The sequence below is a fragment of the Candoia aspera genome, chromosome 2 (assembly GCF_035149785.1).
Source record: "Candoia aspera isolate rCanAsp1 chromosome 2, rCanAsp1.hap2, whole genome shotgun sequence".
NCBI classification, from domain to species: Eukaryota; Metazoa; Chordata; class Lepidosauria; order Squamata; family Boidae; genus Candoia; species Candoia aspera.
This window is the reverse complement of record NC_086154.1, coordinates 36,126,913-36,143,031: the sequence shown is the minus strand read 5'-3', so window position 1 is coordinate 36,143,031 and position 16,119 is coordinate 36,126,913. Positions and strand designations below refer to the sequence as shown.

Sequence of the window (16,119 nt, the reverse complement as noted above, 5' to 3'; positions counted from 1 at the left end):
TTGAGCCTGGTCATTTCAGTGAGAACTCTGGGCTCAACGATCCATTTCTTGGCTATCCATGGAATTCTCAGGAGCCTTCTCCAACACCAACATTCAAAAGTGTCAATACTCTTTCTATCCTGCTTCTTCTTTATGGCTTGGGGCTGGGTTACTTGCAGGACCATCTCTCCTTGGCTGTAGCTACCTGTCCTGTTAGATCTGGCAGGAGACGCATGCTTCAGGTCCTGTCTATTATGGAGTGTCATCTGACAGGACCCAGAAAGAAAGCCTTTTCTGTCATAGCACCTGCCCTCTGGAACATCATTCCCCTGGAGATTAGATTTGCCTCAACTCTGCTGGCCTTTTGTAAGGCCTTGAGGACTTGGTTTGTTATTGAACCTGGGGCCCTGGGATCTCTGATTCCATATCATGGTTGTGCTAATTACTGTTGGTTAGTATCTTGGCTGCTGTATAGTATATGTTATTTATCATTTTGTTATGTTTTTATCTTGTTTTTATTCATTGTTAGCTGCCCAGAGTCATGTACTTGACATAGGCAGCTGGACAAATTCAATGAATGAATGAATCTATGAATGAATGAATCCATGAATGAATAAATAAATCCAGTTTTAACTTCCATTGCTTGCACTATTATAATCTCTGTAAGTATAGACACATCAAGGCATCTGAATATCTTTTCCAAGATCTTCATAGCTGTTCTACTAATGCTAGACTAAGAGAATGATGTGCTAGAGAGAGTTGATGATAACTCAGATGCTTCTCATGTTATTCTCAGTTGGAAGGAAACTCTTCAGTATGTAGAAATGGACCATGAAATTAGGAACAGCATTGTTGTCAAAGCCACACAAATCAAAACGTAAGTGACACTAGTAAATGACTTTAAAATTATCTGATTTTTTTAATATAAGGAACAAAACATAAATGTTGGAAACTATATCAAAAATCAAATGGCAAAATCTAGGATTTAAACTGAAAGATACAATGGCCTGCATATGGAACATGCCAACCTTAAATTAAACCTGTTGGGTTTGGCTTATTGTATTGTAAAAATTGTAACAAATTGTAAATTGTAACAAATTGTAACATCGTGGATAACGAAATAACTCTGATTTCAATGTGAACCCAATTATTAATTTGACATTTTGCAAATAAGAATTTAAATATCACTAGTGTCCTGAAATAGAGAGAAAAACTGCACACATCAATTTTCTGCTAGACTACACATTGATATACCAATTGATACTTTCATCTAGAGTGAACTACCATCACTGTCATTATAGCTATGTCAGATCAAAATAACTTTGGAAATAAAGTAGAGAATAGACTTGAACAGCTGTTTATTAGACGCCAGTCAAAAGAAGTGGTAGTCTTGATGATAAATACAAGATCCAGGGAAGAGTACTTGCCCCATTAATGCCCCAGCAGCTGAATGGGTAATGCTACTAACCTGGGCCTTCAAATGTTTTACACAGGAAATCTTAACTTGAGTCAGGTACAAGCCCTTATAGCTCTACTAGGAAGCACACAATAGGTATTTTTGAGAAAACAGTGGTATGAAACTTGAGCATCTAGAGCTTAATCAGCAGGCAACTGGAGAGGATCTATAGACCACCAAGTATATTCTATAGCTCATAAAGTTGTTTTTCTTTCTTTTTTGCTATAAGATTTTGATTACAGAGGGCAGAACAGAAATTAACATGGCCCTGAACCTCTTTTATTGCAAATCTACGCATGGTTAACACAGCCAAGCTGAACAGTTTTCTAAACAGCCTAGCATCTCAGCACCTAGCTAATATGCATACCCTGCTCAAAGACTTTAATACTAAGAAGGAACTGTGTGTTGCTACCAAAGCATTATACAAATGCATGTATAACAATACCTGGAAACCTCAGCACCACAGATTTAAAAGACCAAAAAGATTTTAAAAGTATTTACCTTACTAAGAGATTTGTTTTACTTAGAGATTTTTAGGTATGTACATTCCTTGGACTCTAACATTGCAAAGCGTTGCCTAGCAACCCAAGCATTAATATACCCTAAACTATCCATTTTAAAAAGTATATTTTTAAGGATCTGAGGGTATATCACTGTGATCATTTCTACTAGAACAGGTTTTTAAGCAACAAAGAAAGTTTGCATATTACCCTTTTGATACCAAATGACACAAGTTGTCACTTACGCTGCTACAAGGTGTTCTATTCACCTTTGAAGGAGTCTTTTCCCAAGCAAATGTACATCTTCTCTATCATAACTAAAAGAGAGCTATTATGTGTAAATTAATATAATGTTACAATGCAACAATCTTGATTTCCCATTCCCCGAATTAAGCTTTCATATAGGAGACAGAATCTTGTAAATTAGCTCCTAATTTGTTTTACATCATACTTAATGTCATGTTCCCCGTTGCAAGGCATCAATGCATCACAACGGGGAACATGCCTTTCAGGAAGGAGGAAGGGATAATCCTAATCCTTTAACACTTAAACACTAAAAGCAATCACAAGGACAAAGGAGGCACACCTTTGCCCGGACCAGAGGAGCCATCAACATATCGCCGGAACTTCCACACATTACCCCGGGGGACTCACCTGCACCGGACAAGGAGACAGAGGAAACCAGCGGTGATCACCCTAATCGCCCATCAACAGACCAGTATCGCTTCCAGATCACCCATCAAGGATCCGGATCCAGCTTGTGGAACAATAAGGGGTGGAGGAGGACAAGGTCCGCCACGTGGGTATATACGGGGTACTCCGCAACCACGCCCGCATTCCCGTCTTTTTTGCGTCCGTGCACTCTGTACTCAGTAAACGGAAATCCTTAGCCCCATCTAAGTGAGTCCGTGCCTTATTGGGAAACAAGGCAACCGTTACACTTAAGGCACTAATATATTACTAATATTACTTTACTTCTGAAAACATATGATTCTGGATGTGCAGGGGTGGGAGGGAGAGGGTGAATTTTCTCTCCAAATTAAGATGGTAATCTGCTCACGGGGCATAGAAGTCAAACAAACCTTTCCTGATAAACCATAACACACACTCAAATCACATAGTCAGTGTTGCAAGAGTCAACAGAGGTGAGAGTTGTTGGTGTGTTGCCTGTTAATATTTTAAAGAATACACAGCCTTACATGGAAAAACTGTAATGTTCACATCTTCAGACGTACTGTGGTGGATTCTGGCATGCCACTGGTTCCCAGGGAGAGAACGCATTCCAGACAGATAAGAGGCTTTGCAGCCTGGACACTGTTGCTGGGAAGGTTAAGAGGTTCAAGGTAGCTCTGCCCTAGAGCCCTTCTAGGTTATTTCCCCTTAGGTTAGAGGAGTAGCTTTAGTCTGGCAAGTTTCTGTCTGTATGGTAAGAACAATAAAGAACTAGAGTTGGAAATATTGGCTCAGCATGGTTCTTAGCCTGGTTCCTGACACATACTAAGCATAACAAGTTAGGCAAAGGATGCAAAGCTTGAATTCTTTCGAAATAGTAACAACAACAGCAGCAACTTTGCTCTCAGTCATGTGACCAGAAGGGAGAAGGGCTTACAATGGAGGAGCCAATATCATTCCAAAGTGCCACAGGCATTTGGCGAATTTATTTTTGCATACATTTTGGATTTTTCTTCATAGTCCCTAGGTGAATTTGGCGCATCTTAGAACACAATCTTTCTTTTGCTGACTTATCTTGCTCTGCCCAATCTTGATGTATTCTGTTCAGTTTTCAGAGAGTTATACTGCGGACAGGCAGACAGACTGAGTCCTGAGCCCCTTTATATAATTTCTTTCCAACATTATGATGGGTTGGAAAGAATATCAAGGTATGTAAGAAAGAATCTGAGAAAGAGGTTTAAAAGTTGTAAGGTTTTGTGTTTGTTAAGACTTTTAAACGGTAGTGTGAGACTGCGTGCACCTTCGAGTCACATCTTTAGGTGGAAATCATTCAATGTGTTTTTTAAAATTATATATTTAAATACCACCTTGAAGGGTTTATTCATGTCAAATCAAAAGTATCTTGAGCATAAACAGCCTGTGACACTTTCAAGTGAATATCCCAAGTTTTGTATTATGAGCATGCAATGCGTTTGTGTCATAGCTGTTGACACAACAGCTCTTCACTGTGCTGTTCACTAATACTCCAAGATCTTTTTCCTGATTAGTAATAGATAGTATCCATTAATATCTACTATATGCAGTTAGAAGTCAGGGATTTTTTGGCCCTAACAGGTATCACTTTATACTTACTAAAATTGAATTGCATTTGCAATTTGGTTGACCACTCACCTAGTTTAAATAAATCCTTCTGGAGCTCTTCAAAATCACATTTGGCTTTTAGCAGCCTGAACAGTTTATTACCCCCAAAACTTGGTCAGCTAACTTGGTCCCTATGTCACAAACATTCATGAACAAATTGAAAGCACTAAGCCAGGACTGATCCTTGAAGAACACCGCTTCTTCTTTCCCTCCATGGGGGAAAAAAAAAGACATTTATTGCTATTCTATTTTTAACCATTAACGGACAGGCCTGCTTAATCCATGGCTAAATGTATTCACGAGCCTTTGATAAGAAACTTGTCAAAGGCTTTTTGAAAATCCAAGTATAAAATGTCAACAGCATCCCATCCATATGCCTGCTGACACTCTAAAAAAGCTTTCTAAAGTTGGTGAGGCAGAATTTACCTTTGCAGAATCAATGCTGATTTTCCTTCAATAAGGCACTGTCCGCTATATACCGACTTGCTTTTTCTTTTAGTACCATTTCTATCTATTTGTCTGGAAGAGACATTAATCTGCCTAGTATATAATTTACCAGATCTTCCCTGGGTCTGTTTTTAAAAATTGGTGTCTCACTGCTATCCTCCCAGTGCTCTGGCACTGAGTTTGATTTAAGCGCAACATTGCATATTTTTATAGTTCAGTGATCCACGGACAGATGCCATTGGGTCAAATTCTCTCCATTCCACCAGCTTTCCATTGTAGATCCATCATTTATGTTCTCATTTGCAACCAAGTACTCTATCCCCCTCTTGGCTTAGAAACTTCTGACTTTGATGTAGAGATACCTATAAAATAAGTCCTTTTTCAAATGTTGATGGCGTGAGCCTTTTCACTGCCTTTTGTTTCCTTTTCATCTCCTGACTGACATGACTACTCATTAACCCAGTTCCAATACTAGTCCTATCTCTTATAGGAGTTCCTATAATATTTATACCCTTCCACAGGAGATGCTGCCCAGTACCTGCCAGCTTTCCTCCAGGGTTCAGTTTAAAAGCTGCTGTTAAACATCTTTCAGTTAAAGTGCAATCCATCTCTCTTGTACAAGTTTAGTACAGTACCTAACAGTTCTAAACCTTTTCACCTGATATCACCATCTCATTCACATTTGGACTACTCCTTCGTTCAACCTATTATCTAGCTGGCCTTGTGCATGACAAGATAGCATTTCTGAAAATGCTAACTTAACAGTCTGTCACAGTGTGACAGGATTCTTTTTGAACTGGAGGTGTATTTTGCTCTGCAGGGGTGTAAATTGACACAAAAAACAAGATGGAGGCTTTTATGCTTTTTAGAGTGAGGCTATTTACAACAAGTATTCACAACATAGTCCCAGTGTTCACTCAGTGTCAGGTTTCCTCCTAAGTCTCCCTCTCAAAGACTCTATCTCCCTCTAGCTCTCCTGCTAGCTGCTTCGTTTTCCTCCCCTTTTCACCCCAACTACATTTCTGGGCTTAACAAGAGAGAAAGTGAAAAGAAAGGAATGGGCTGGAATTTTACTTGTAGTGTGCTCAGCACTGCTTGACCGTCTTCTAGAACTGCTCAGCCAAACCCCTACTGCTTCTCTGTTGGGGAAAGAACCTCTCTCAGGGTCTTTTGCCGGGTCCCTCTTTCCTGTCTTGGGTTTTTGGTGGAGCTCTTCTCCCTCTGGGCCTTCATTTCTCTTCTTCAAGGAAAGCCACCCCTGGACCTTTCTTCTATCTTCCTGACCAGGAACCGAAAACTGCTCCACACACTTATCTCTCCAGCCACTTCATGCACCTTCTTCTCTCCTCTCCTTCCCTCTCTTTCCAATTTTTAGTCAGACCAGCAGCATGTCACCAGCAACTGAAGAGGTGGGTGCCCCCCCTCCAGGGCTCTGGTCCTCAACATCTATATATCAGGCTGGACCAATGGGACTGCTAGCTCAACATCTCACCACACCAGCTCTAGCTAGCAGCCAGGTCAACTCATCAGCCCTCATGGTAGCACAGCTGCCCTTCAAAGCCAAAAGTGAGCTGCTTCTTTTTCCACTTTTACTCACCCTAATGGCTGGCTCACACCAGCAAAACAGCAGCCATGCCAGGTCGTTAAAACCCATATGCTACACAGTCTTGGACTTCATTCAGCTCTCTAGCAGACTAAATGTGGCTTCCAGAATTGATCGACTAGATTTTCCAATGTCACTGATACTAACATGGACCCCAGCACTATCTAGCAGCTTATCTAGATGGCATGTGACATCCACAACTTCATATCAGCCTACGCACACAACACAAACCCATCTGTCTGTGTTTTTAATTATCAAATCACCAACAACCAAAAGACTTTCATTCCCGAGAACTATCCTTAGTATAACATGACATAGGTTTATCATCCAAGCATTGGATCCCTCCTATGACAACATCTCCATGATCCTTGAAATGAGGTTCTCCTTCCCCAAGATCTTCATTCTCCACTAGAGCAAAGGAGTTATCATCCTGACAATTGGGCAAAGCTATCATATCTTTTTTCCATACTCTCTATCATCTCTAGTGAAGCCGGTCTTGGTTTAAAAGGAACAGATTTGCTTCCAGAGAGCCAGAAGCTCACTGCACTGAGCACAAACTCATGAGCTATGCTAAACAGACGGACAGATGTACAGTTGGCACTTTATGCAATGAACAGGAAATCACCTCCTCCGATACTGGCTTTCTGCCTTCAGATTATTTATTGTTAATCAATTTGTATTCTTCTTCTTTAGGATTGGATTTAAGGGACAGTTTCTACATTATACTTTATACAATATACCAGGAGCCCTAGTAGCTAAACTTGATCCTTGGTGAGATGGACAGTCAGCATATCTCTCCTCCTGCTATCTTCCCCTGCAAAACTCCTCTGTTCAGGTCTGCCCTCCTGATCACCTGCTTTGGTCATGAGCTCCCAACTGCCTCTCTTATTTCCAAAGAGTGCTGACTGGGATCAAAGTTAAATGGTATAGTTTCCTATTTTTTTTTTCCAATGAGAAACACAATTATGTATTTTTTTTAAAAAAATCAACCTCAAAATACTTCACCAAAAAAAAAAAGCTTTATCCATTTCCATAACACAGTTCTACCCATTGTGTCTTTACTACATCCTACTCACCCTTCAGATAATTGTCCTACTTACTGCAGTCTTCAGTGATTAAAAAAAAAATCAATGCAACTCTACATCACCACTGTCTTTTCATAATATAGGATACTACAAGCTGGATTTTATCTGTATGATGTATATCTTCATAATGTGGATGTGGATCCTTCTACAACTTGTAATAAGTTTTAACGTATGCTTAGCTATGAAGTCTGAATGAAAGTCTCAACAGGTAGCAGCTGACTTTGGCTGCTCTCAAAAAGTTAAGTAGAATCACACTTGATTAATACTTAGATGGGGACAACTAAATTGCCCCAGGACTATAGGCTAAAATGGGAAATCAGAACAGTATTTCAGAAGACCGTAACAGAAATTCCTATCTTATTTCTGCCAAATAAACTGTATGGGCATTTCCAGGAAATCACCAGGAATCAACCTCAAAAGAGAGACCTTCATTATTTTGTTTGGAAGGAAAGGCAGGAGATAAATATAAAGCAGTAATAATACAATGGTATGAAAATCAAACATTCAGGACTTCCGTAATTATTTAGTATGCTGAGTCTTACCATTTCTTATCAGAATTAGACATATAAACCACACTGCCTATGAAGAATGACCATGCAGCATGACTCGCAGAACCAAGGGAGAGCTATCAACCTGTCCTTCCTTTCTTAGTGAAGCTTCTCATAACGCTGTGACTCTTCAAAACTGTTCTCATTATTTTCTTTCACTTACTATACTATGTGTGGATTCTATTTTTTTCTATATTGTTATTTCTATTTTTTTCTCATGTTGAAATGGCAATATTAATTTACTTAACTAGATTCATATGCTTCTCCAATCATTAACTGATTCTGAGTGATTTACACTCTACAACAGGATTAAAAACTGAATTATAGTAACAATATAATCAATTACACAGGCTCCGGAGGGCAACCGAATAAACAAATGAAGAACATTCTTCCTGCGGAAGGGATCTTTATACTGTTGCAAAGAAGCTTTACACTTATTGCAGAGAGATATGTTCTTGGTTATAAGCCAATAAACCACACAATGATAACTCTCAGAATAAGTTGATGTCTATGCCTTTACTGAAAATGCAAATGTAGCAAACATTGAGGAATTCTGGGAAAGGTGGAAGGAAAGTGAAGAGGACAAGCAAGGTGGATGGACTCAGTTACAGTGGTGATAAGTGCACTGTTGGGAGACTTGAAAGAACAGATCAGGGGATAGATCATCATGGAGAAAATCTATCTATGTGGTTGCTAGGAGTCTAAAACAACTTGGTAGCACATAATCAATCAATAGCAAGTTTCAAGAGTTGTTAAATGCATTATCTAGAAAAGATGTAGTACTCAGAACATTAAAATTGAAGAAACAGGAGAACCTGGAATTACAGAAAAAAATGGATTGGGTAAACACAATTAGGCAGGGTTAATAAACTTCTGTAAAGAGAATTCTTTTTTTCATTGCCAGTACCTGCTTCAAGGAATGTAAATGCATACTGTATGCCTGGAGATCACCATATGGACAACATTGGAATCAAATTGACTATATAATAAGAAACAGAAAGTGGGGGAAGAGCTATCCAGCCAACCAAAACACTTCCAGGTGCAGATTGCAAAACAGACCGTGAATTACTGGCAACATATATAGGAGTTACATTTAAAAAAGGAAGTCAGCACATCAGCAAAATTTAACCTGGAGGACGTACTGTCAGAATTTAAGTTCAATATAAGGTACAGAATCAGTACTTTTAATTTATGCAAAAGAGAACCTGAGGAGCCAAGTGAAGAGATAAGAGATAATGCTCTTGAGAAATCAAGCAGAAAAAAATTGGTGAAAGAAGAAAAGATCCAAACGGCTTGCAAATCAAGAAAAGACAGAGGATGAAAGCCATAGGCAAACAAGAACTATAATAATTGAATGTAGGCTTTCAACTTCCAGTAAAAAAGTACAAGATATACAGTACTACCTTAATTAAGAATGTCAACAAATAGAGAAAAATACCAAGAAAAGGAAAATCACAAAGGCATTTACAGACAGGGTAAGACTATTCAAGAGTAGTACCAGAAGAAATCTAAAAGAAGCAATGAGGTTACAAGAAAACAAAAAAAGCTATAGGAGTACTGAAACCATTTACAAATGGAATTACTGTACAGAATAAAAGAAATATTTGTACAGAGAAAATATTTCCAGGAACTGACTCCATTAGAAACTGAAGAACAAGAAGTAATAAACCACCTGTCAAGAAGAAGGGCACCAAGCACAGGCGAAATACCAGTGATAGTAGATAAATATGAAGGGAAGGGAAGGGGAGAGAAATGCTAAATAAAAGTGCTGCTTGTGACTCAGCTCCCCTCATGACTGATTTTTTTTAACTTTATCCAGTTTGAAATATGACAGAATGGTGTATAAAAGGAAGGATCTTAGAAAGGAAGCTAAATCTAAATCTAAATCAGATCTATTCCTATTCTGATATGGTGGTCATGTGCTGATCTATCACTCTGGGCACCACATTTCCAAAAAGAGTAACACATCAGAACAGATTCAGAGGATGGCAACAATGACTATACAGGGACTGAGGACGTGCTCTGTAAGGACAGTCTGAAGAGAAGAAGGTGAAGGGGAGACATGATATCAGTGTTCAGGTACATTAAGGGGTGCTATAGAGAAGATAGGAACTATTTTCCATTGCTGTAGAAACTAAAACCAGAAATAGTGGGTATAGGTTGCAGCTACCTACATTTTATTTAAATATAAGGAACCACTTTCTGACAATAAGATTTACAATGACGGAACAACCTATCTTGAGAGGTTGTGGGTTCTCCATCTCTGGAGGTTTTTAAGAAGAAACTGGATAGTTTAATAGATTTTGCAGTACGTGAATGACCCAAGGATGATGGATACCCACTTTAACTCAGCGGTGGGGAAAGGCCATTAAGATAGCTGTCAGCATAGATAAGCCAGCGAAATAAGAAGGGAAACAAATGTACAATGCTTCCCGTAATTGGCAAAACTCTTCAGTACGTGTGATAAAAAAGGCTTTAAAGACTCCATGAAAAAGAAAGATCACCTTTACATTCTACAACACAAAACTCAGAAAAACTATTATTTTTTTTTTATCTGCCTGCAATGAAATACCATCTGAATGCTTAAGCTGAGGAATTTAAAAAATGTCTTACCTCTGAATTTTTTAGGAGGACTGCTAAGATCACCTGTTTCTGGTTGTACAACACATCGGTCATCAACAAGTCTGAAATAGGAAAAAATGGGGAACAAAATTAAATGTATCAGTAACAAATATTTTGATCACCAAATTAGTATTTTTCAGGCACCAATTTCAGATCCCTTTGAAGAAGCAAGGAGAAACAAGTAATCCAAGGTTAAGTTAGAAAACAAGCTGAACTATCTGACTTTTCTCAGATACTACTATTTTACCTTTCTTATTCTCATTTGTGTTCCTCAAAAATGCAACTTGAATTCCATCCAGGGAACATCTGTAAGTCTAATGGCAAATGCAGTCGAATTTCAAAAAAACAGAAGGTGAAATAAAGGTGGGAAAAATAGGAATCTTCAAAGAGCCATTTTATGACATGAGAGATTAGGCTGTTTATACATTCCATAAACATACAGAGAAGTAATACAAGTGCCCTTCTACCCAGAGTAGTATCCTGTCATGCAGCAGCCAACCAGATACCCTTGGGAAGCCCCAAAAGAGATAGTGCAGCTTATAGTCCTTCTGAAGTGTAAATAAGCCTGTAATAGTCAAGTTATAGGGCGTCTAGGAATCCAATAAAATAAAATAAAATAAGGCATGCACGGACATACGTGCTTCAAGTTCATACAAAAAAGGGACACAGACAGTAGCTGCAAAAATGAATTCTTATCCACTGGAAAGTGTATTAAACTAGATTTATTGGTGTGAGAATGTTCCAGTGATGATAAAGTGATATTAAATTATATAGGTTTTAATGAATGTGTCTTGGTGCCTGGTTAAGAGAGAAAGGGTATATGCTATTTGGAAGCTACTTATTTCCTACCAATTACTATATCATTATGAACACTGTTATAACCAGTTTAGGGAAAGGCAACAGAAATTGTGTACTGATTTGTGACCGTTTTACTAAATAAAAATAATATGTACATATACATTTTAGATTTCTGAGTAATCAGAAAAACTTCAAAAGGCTGACGGAGAATATCTACCTACTTATTTGACTTTGACTATTTCCTAATTATGGTAAACTGATACTCATTTAAGTAGTTTATTTGAATGGACTGAATCATTTTAATAGTCACCTTTAATTCTGGAATTCTGCTAATCACACTTGTCATCAGCACTTAATGAAGTGCAAACAGGTGAACTCAAAGTATCTGGAGGGTTCTAGATTGACTGTCTACAGTATATAACTAGATTGGATAATCCACTAGATTAGACTAGATAACACTCTAATTCCTCTATACTATACTCTAAACCCTACAATGTTGTTCTCAACTGCTACCTACTATTCATCAATATTTTCTTCTTACTGAGCTTGTTCTGTCTTTTTTCCTCACTCTGGGATTTCTTCTATTTCTTCCTCTCTGTTGCTGCTTTTAACAGCCAGCATGTAGAGCTCTTGCAGCTTTCAAGTTGTGCTTTTCCTTGCTAGGCCTCTATACTTTTTTCCTCTGGACCATCCACTCCCTCTGAAGGAAAAACACCTTCTTTCTTTTGGCTGTTGCACTTCTCAGTTTGCTGGTAGCTGCAGAGCTCCAGAACCACAGCTCTCCTCTCCTGCCCCACACCTACGTCAAGGCTGTTCTTTTATTGGCAGCTCTGCCATGCTGATGCTGGGGGAAAGGCTCAAACACAAGGGAAAGGAAGGACCACAGGTGCCTGTAATGTTATCAGGCAGCCTGCTCTTTATTTATTTATTCAATTTATATAGCCACCCATCTCACACAGCTCTGGGCAGCTTACGATAAAATAAGATAAACCAAATAAAAACGCATAGCAGCTGAGCATCATAAAATAGCCACACTCCTCCACACTAAAGAAAGAAGGAAAAAAGAGCTGAAGAGAGAGAAGGAAATTCAAAAAATTATCTCTCTTCCATCGTCTAGTATCTTTTAACCATCTAGCTGAGGGATTATGGAAGACTGAGTGAAAATGAGCAGAGCAGCTGCTCGTTCTCAAATTCCATGTGCCCGTCTGAATTGAACAACCCTAGTACAGCATGTTGTTTGAAAGAATTAAAGTGAGAGATTTTTAACAGACCTCCGTGGGGCAAGATTTCCATGATATGACAAATTAGTTATGACTCCAAGTCTGCTTTGACAGAAAGGAAAGCAAGGCCTCCTCGAACTGTGAGCTAAAATAATATTAAGGCAATGGCCAATAGTATATTCCAGATGTAACTAGCTGCAGATGAGCAGGACAGAAGATACAGATTATGCTGGTCTATGACCATAATAAAGATTTGATTTGAAGATACAGACAGAACAAGGAATGCTACTGGAGCACAATAGTATGTTCATATCCAGTATGACTCTGCCGAGAGTCACTCAAGTGAAACAGGCAGTGACAAAATTTGAAATATAATATAAATAAATAAACAAATGAATGAATAAATAAAATGAACGCATCGAAGTATAAAAGGTCAAGGTCACTCCACTGCTCTGTTCCACTCTTCTGCCAGGCCACTCCATCTGAATTTGCTTCCGTCCCTTGAACACCACTACAGCTGCCATTCCTTGCACATGGGGAGTCCGCACAATTGAACACAGTGAATCCTGAATTCCGAAAGCAGGCCCACTGAGCTCAGGGGACCTGCTTTCAACTAAGTACATTTAGGTTCACTAAGTGGATGTATTATATTAAATGTCTGTGCTTAAAAATATACAGCACAGGATTTCCACCTCAGTAAGCATTGAAGGTAAGGAAATTGTTTATTTTTTCTAATTATGTTTATAAACACACACACACACACACACACACACAAAGTTACAAAAAGGGTGAAAAACATGGCTTCTGGAATTCTTTCCAACTCATTTTTGGCAGTTCCACTTTGGGTCACCTTTATTTATTTATTTAAACAATTGTACAGCTGCCATCACACTACAGTAACTCTAGATAGCTTACAAAAATTAAAACCAACAGAACAAAACACAGTTCATAACCCATGTTAAAAAATCATACTATACCATATATATACCATATACCTGGGGTAAAAAAAAAATCATTCCAAATTCAATCACTGCAACAACTAGAAAGCAAGCAGCAAGGCTTACTCAACCTCTTGGCCCAAATGCTTGTGGGAACATCCAGATCTTTAATGGCTTGGGAAAGACCAAAAGGGTCAGGGCCCATTGGACCTCCAGGACAGGCACAGAGACAAAAAAGGCACAACTCCTGGATCACTGTCTAAAGGCAGGACCTGAAGCATGCCATCTCTGCTGGCTCTGGTGGGGCATGCAGAGACAATCAGACATGATCAGGAGGAAGAAGTAGGGACTTAGAATGAAGGCATTGGTTACATTCCAAGTCACTGCCCAGCTGGCTTTCTTACAGGGATGCACTGGGGGATTTTTAAAAAATTGTTTTCTTCATAGCCCCAAGCTGGATTCAGAACTGATCCTTCTTTTGCAAGCATCTCACATCCAATTTTGTTCCAGTTAATTCAGTTTTCGAGAACTGTGATCTGGATAGATGTGCTGGATAGAGTTCCAACCACCTTTACATAATTTCTTTTAACATTCCACTGGGTTGAAAAGAATTTTTTTTAAAAGAGTAAACTTTTACAATATACTATCTCTGTTGTAAAATATATCATTTTAATTTAAAGCTCAGGGCTTTAAACCATTTAGACCATGGGTAGCAAGCAAAACAAACAAACAAACCCAAATCTCAATGGGTAATTATCTGAAGGTATCATGTGGCTTTCACAATTCTGAAAGCTTGGATCATATTTTTGTGTTCTGAAGCCTGGAAGGAAGCAAAACTCAGACTACAGCTCTATAGTGCTGGACTCATACAATGCACAGATACATCTTTGGTATCTGTGCACCGAAGAAGTGAGTGAGAGAATGAAGAAACTAGATGCCATGGAAAGCCAGAAGCTCCAGTTATACAGAAGAGAGAATTTTAGCTGGTGTATCATCTCTCACCCTCCTAACATGAAAAGCTTGATCTCCTCACTTTTACACCTTATTAAAGAATACCTAACTCCTTATATCAGACTACTCTGTCCCCAAAGAATGCAATTATGAACTGAGAGAACAGACAGAAATATGAAGCCAGAGTCAACAGAAGAGTTTATCTTACAGTTTTCTGAAATTATAGCAAATAGATGGTTAATTCTAATAGATAAAAAGATTCACCTTGTTCCAAAATTAGATCACAGGCAAAGGAAAATGATTCTGAGCATACAGATAAGCAAAACAAAGATTTTGTAGTGCATAGTGCTAATGGCAACTAAGTTTATTACTTGGACAAAAAACCCCCACATTAAATATAGTTCATTGCCTTTGTTCATGAGTTCTAACATATAACTTCTTGCAGAGCTTTCTAACTTTTACATGCTATAAGAATAAGTACATTTCCCACTGACTTTTTTTTTTACATTCGGGGGGATTGCTCACATTAAATACTATTTTTATTTTTTTTTAATTACTGGGGATTCATGACAACTAATAACAACACGTTTAGACATGTTCTGAAGCTGCATGTTATTTTAGCCATTTGAGCATTAGTTTAATTACCTTTTCCCACATGCTTTAAACTCTTCTTGAACAGCAACTATGAGATACTGGGTATTGCCTAATAATCTGAGAAATATTCATACACAGGCTACACAGTGGTTTACAGTTAAACAGCAGTCTTGATTAAAGAACTTTTTTCCAGCAAAAGCATCAAATGAAACTTCAAATGAGTTGAAGCTTAATAAAACTACCAAGGAATACTAAATCAGTTTTACTCACGCAAAGGAGGCAATTATTAATATCTATGTGATCACAATGGCCTATTTATTAATAGTTGGAGATCCTGGGAAGGTATTCACAATTCTATTTAACTTCCCTGTTTATTATCTCATAACTATTTCTTATAGCAGATAAGGCAGCTGCAACTTCAGCAACGATTTCCTTCCTGTCTCCTCAGTATAAGGTTCTCACTTCCCCATAACTTTCTTCATCTATTCATTTTCAGTTCTCAATTGCTTCAGTTCTTCTTTGCAATAATAGTAGAGCTGCCTGCAGAGAAGTATAATTCAATAATTTAGGTATGCTTAATAAATGGGATATTGCATGTTGGAGTTGTCCACACCCTTGTAAAGGGTACACCAGAATACTGTGAACAAATGAACGGCATCTCCTTTGAGCCAAGCCCAATTCCGAGTGACTACACGGATTCATCTATGTAGATTTATCACTAATAATGTAGAAGTGATTTACCATCATCTTCTTCTGGAGTATTACTTTGACTTTCCCAGTCTAGCTAACAGTTCTGGAATACTCCCAATCTCATAGTAACAAAAATCAACCCTTTTTCTCTTCTGAGTTCAGCCAAGATAGGTGCTACCATCTGCTGAAATAGAAAATACTATAGTCATCAACTACTAGCTTTTTCATTAAAGCCTTCTTATACAGTTGTGAATCAAAATTGTTTTTGAGCACTGCCATACACACATACAAAGCCTCATGAACGGATAAGACTCCAGCTGGTGTATGTGATATGAGAGCCTCAGTTTCCCATCCTGGATACATATGCTCTGAGCT

General features: G+C 38.4%; 1 protein-coding gene across 1 annotated transcript in view; it reads right to left on the bottom strand.

The window, feature by feature from the left end:
- ITPR1 (inositol 1,4,5-trisphosphate receptor type 1) overlaps window positions 1-16,119 on the bottom strand; it is a 246,737-nt gene that overhangs the window by 189,622 nt on the left and 40,996 nt on the right. Inside the window, exon 3 of the mRNA XM_063291609.1 lies at window positions 10,545-10,615. Within this exon, the coding sequence (XP_063147679.1) occupies window positions 10,545-10,615 (71 nt within the window). The remainder of the gene's footprint in view (window positions 1-10,544; window positions 10,616-16,119) is intronic.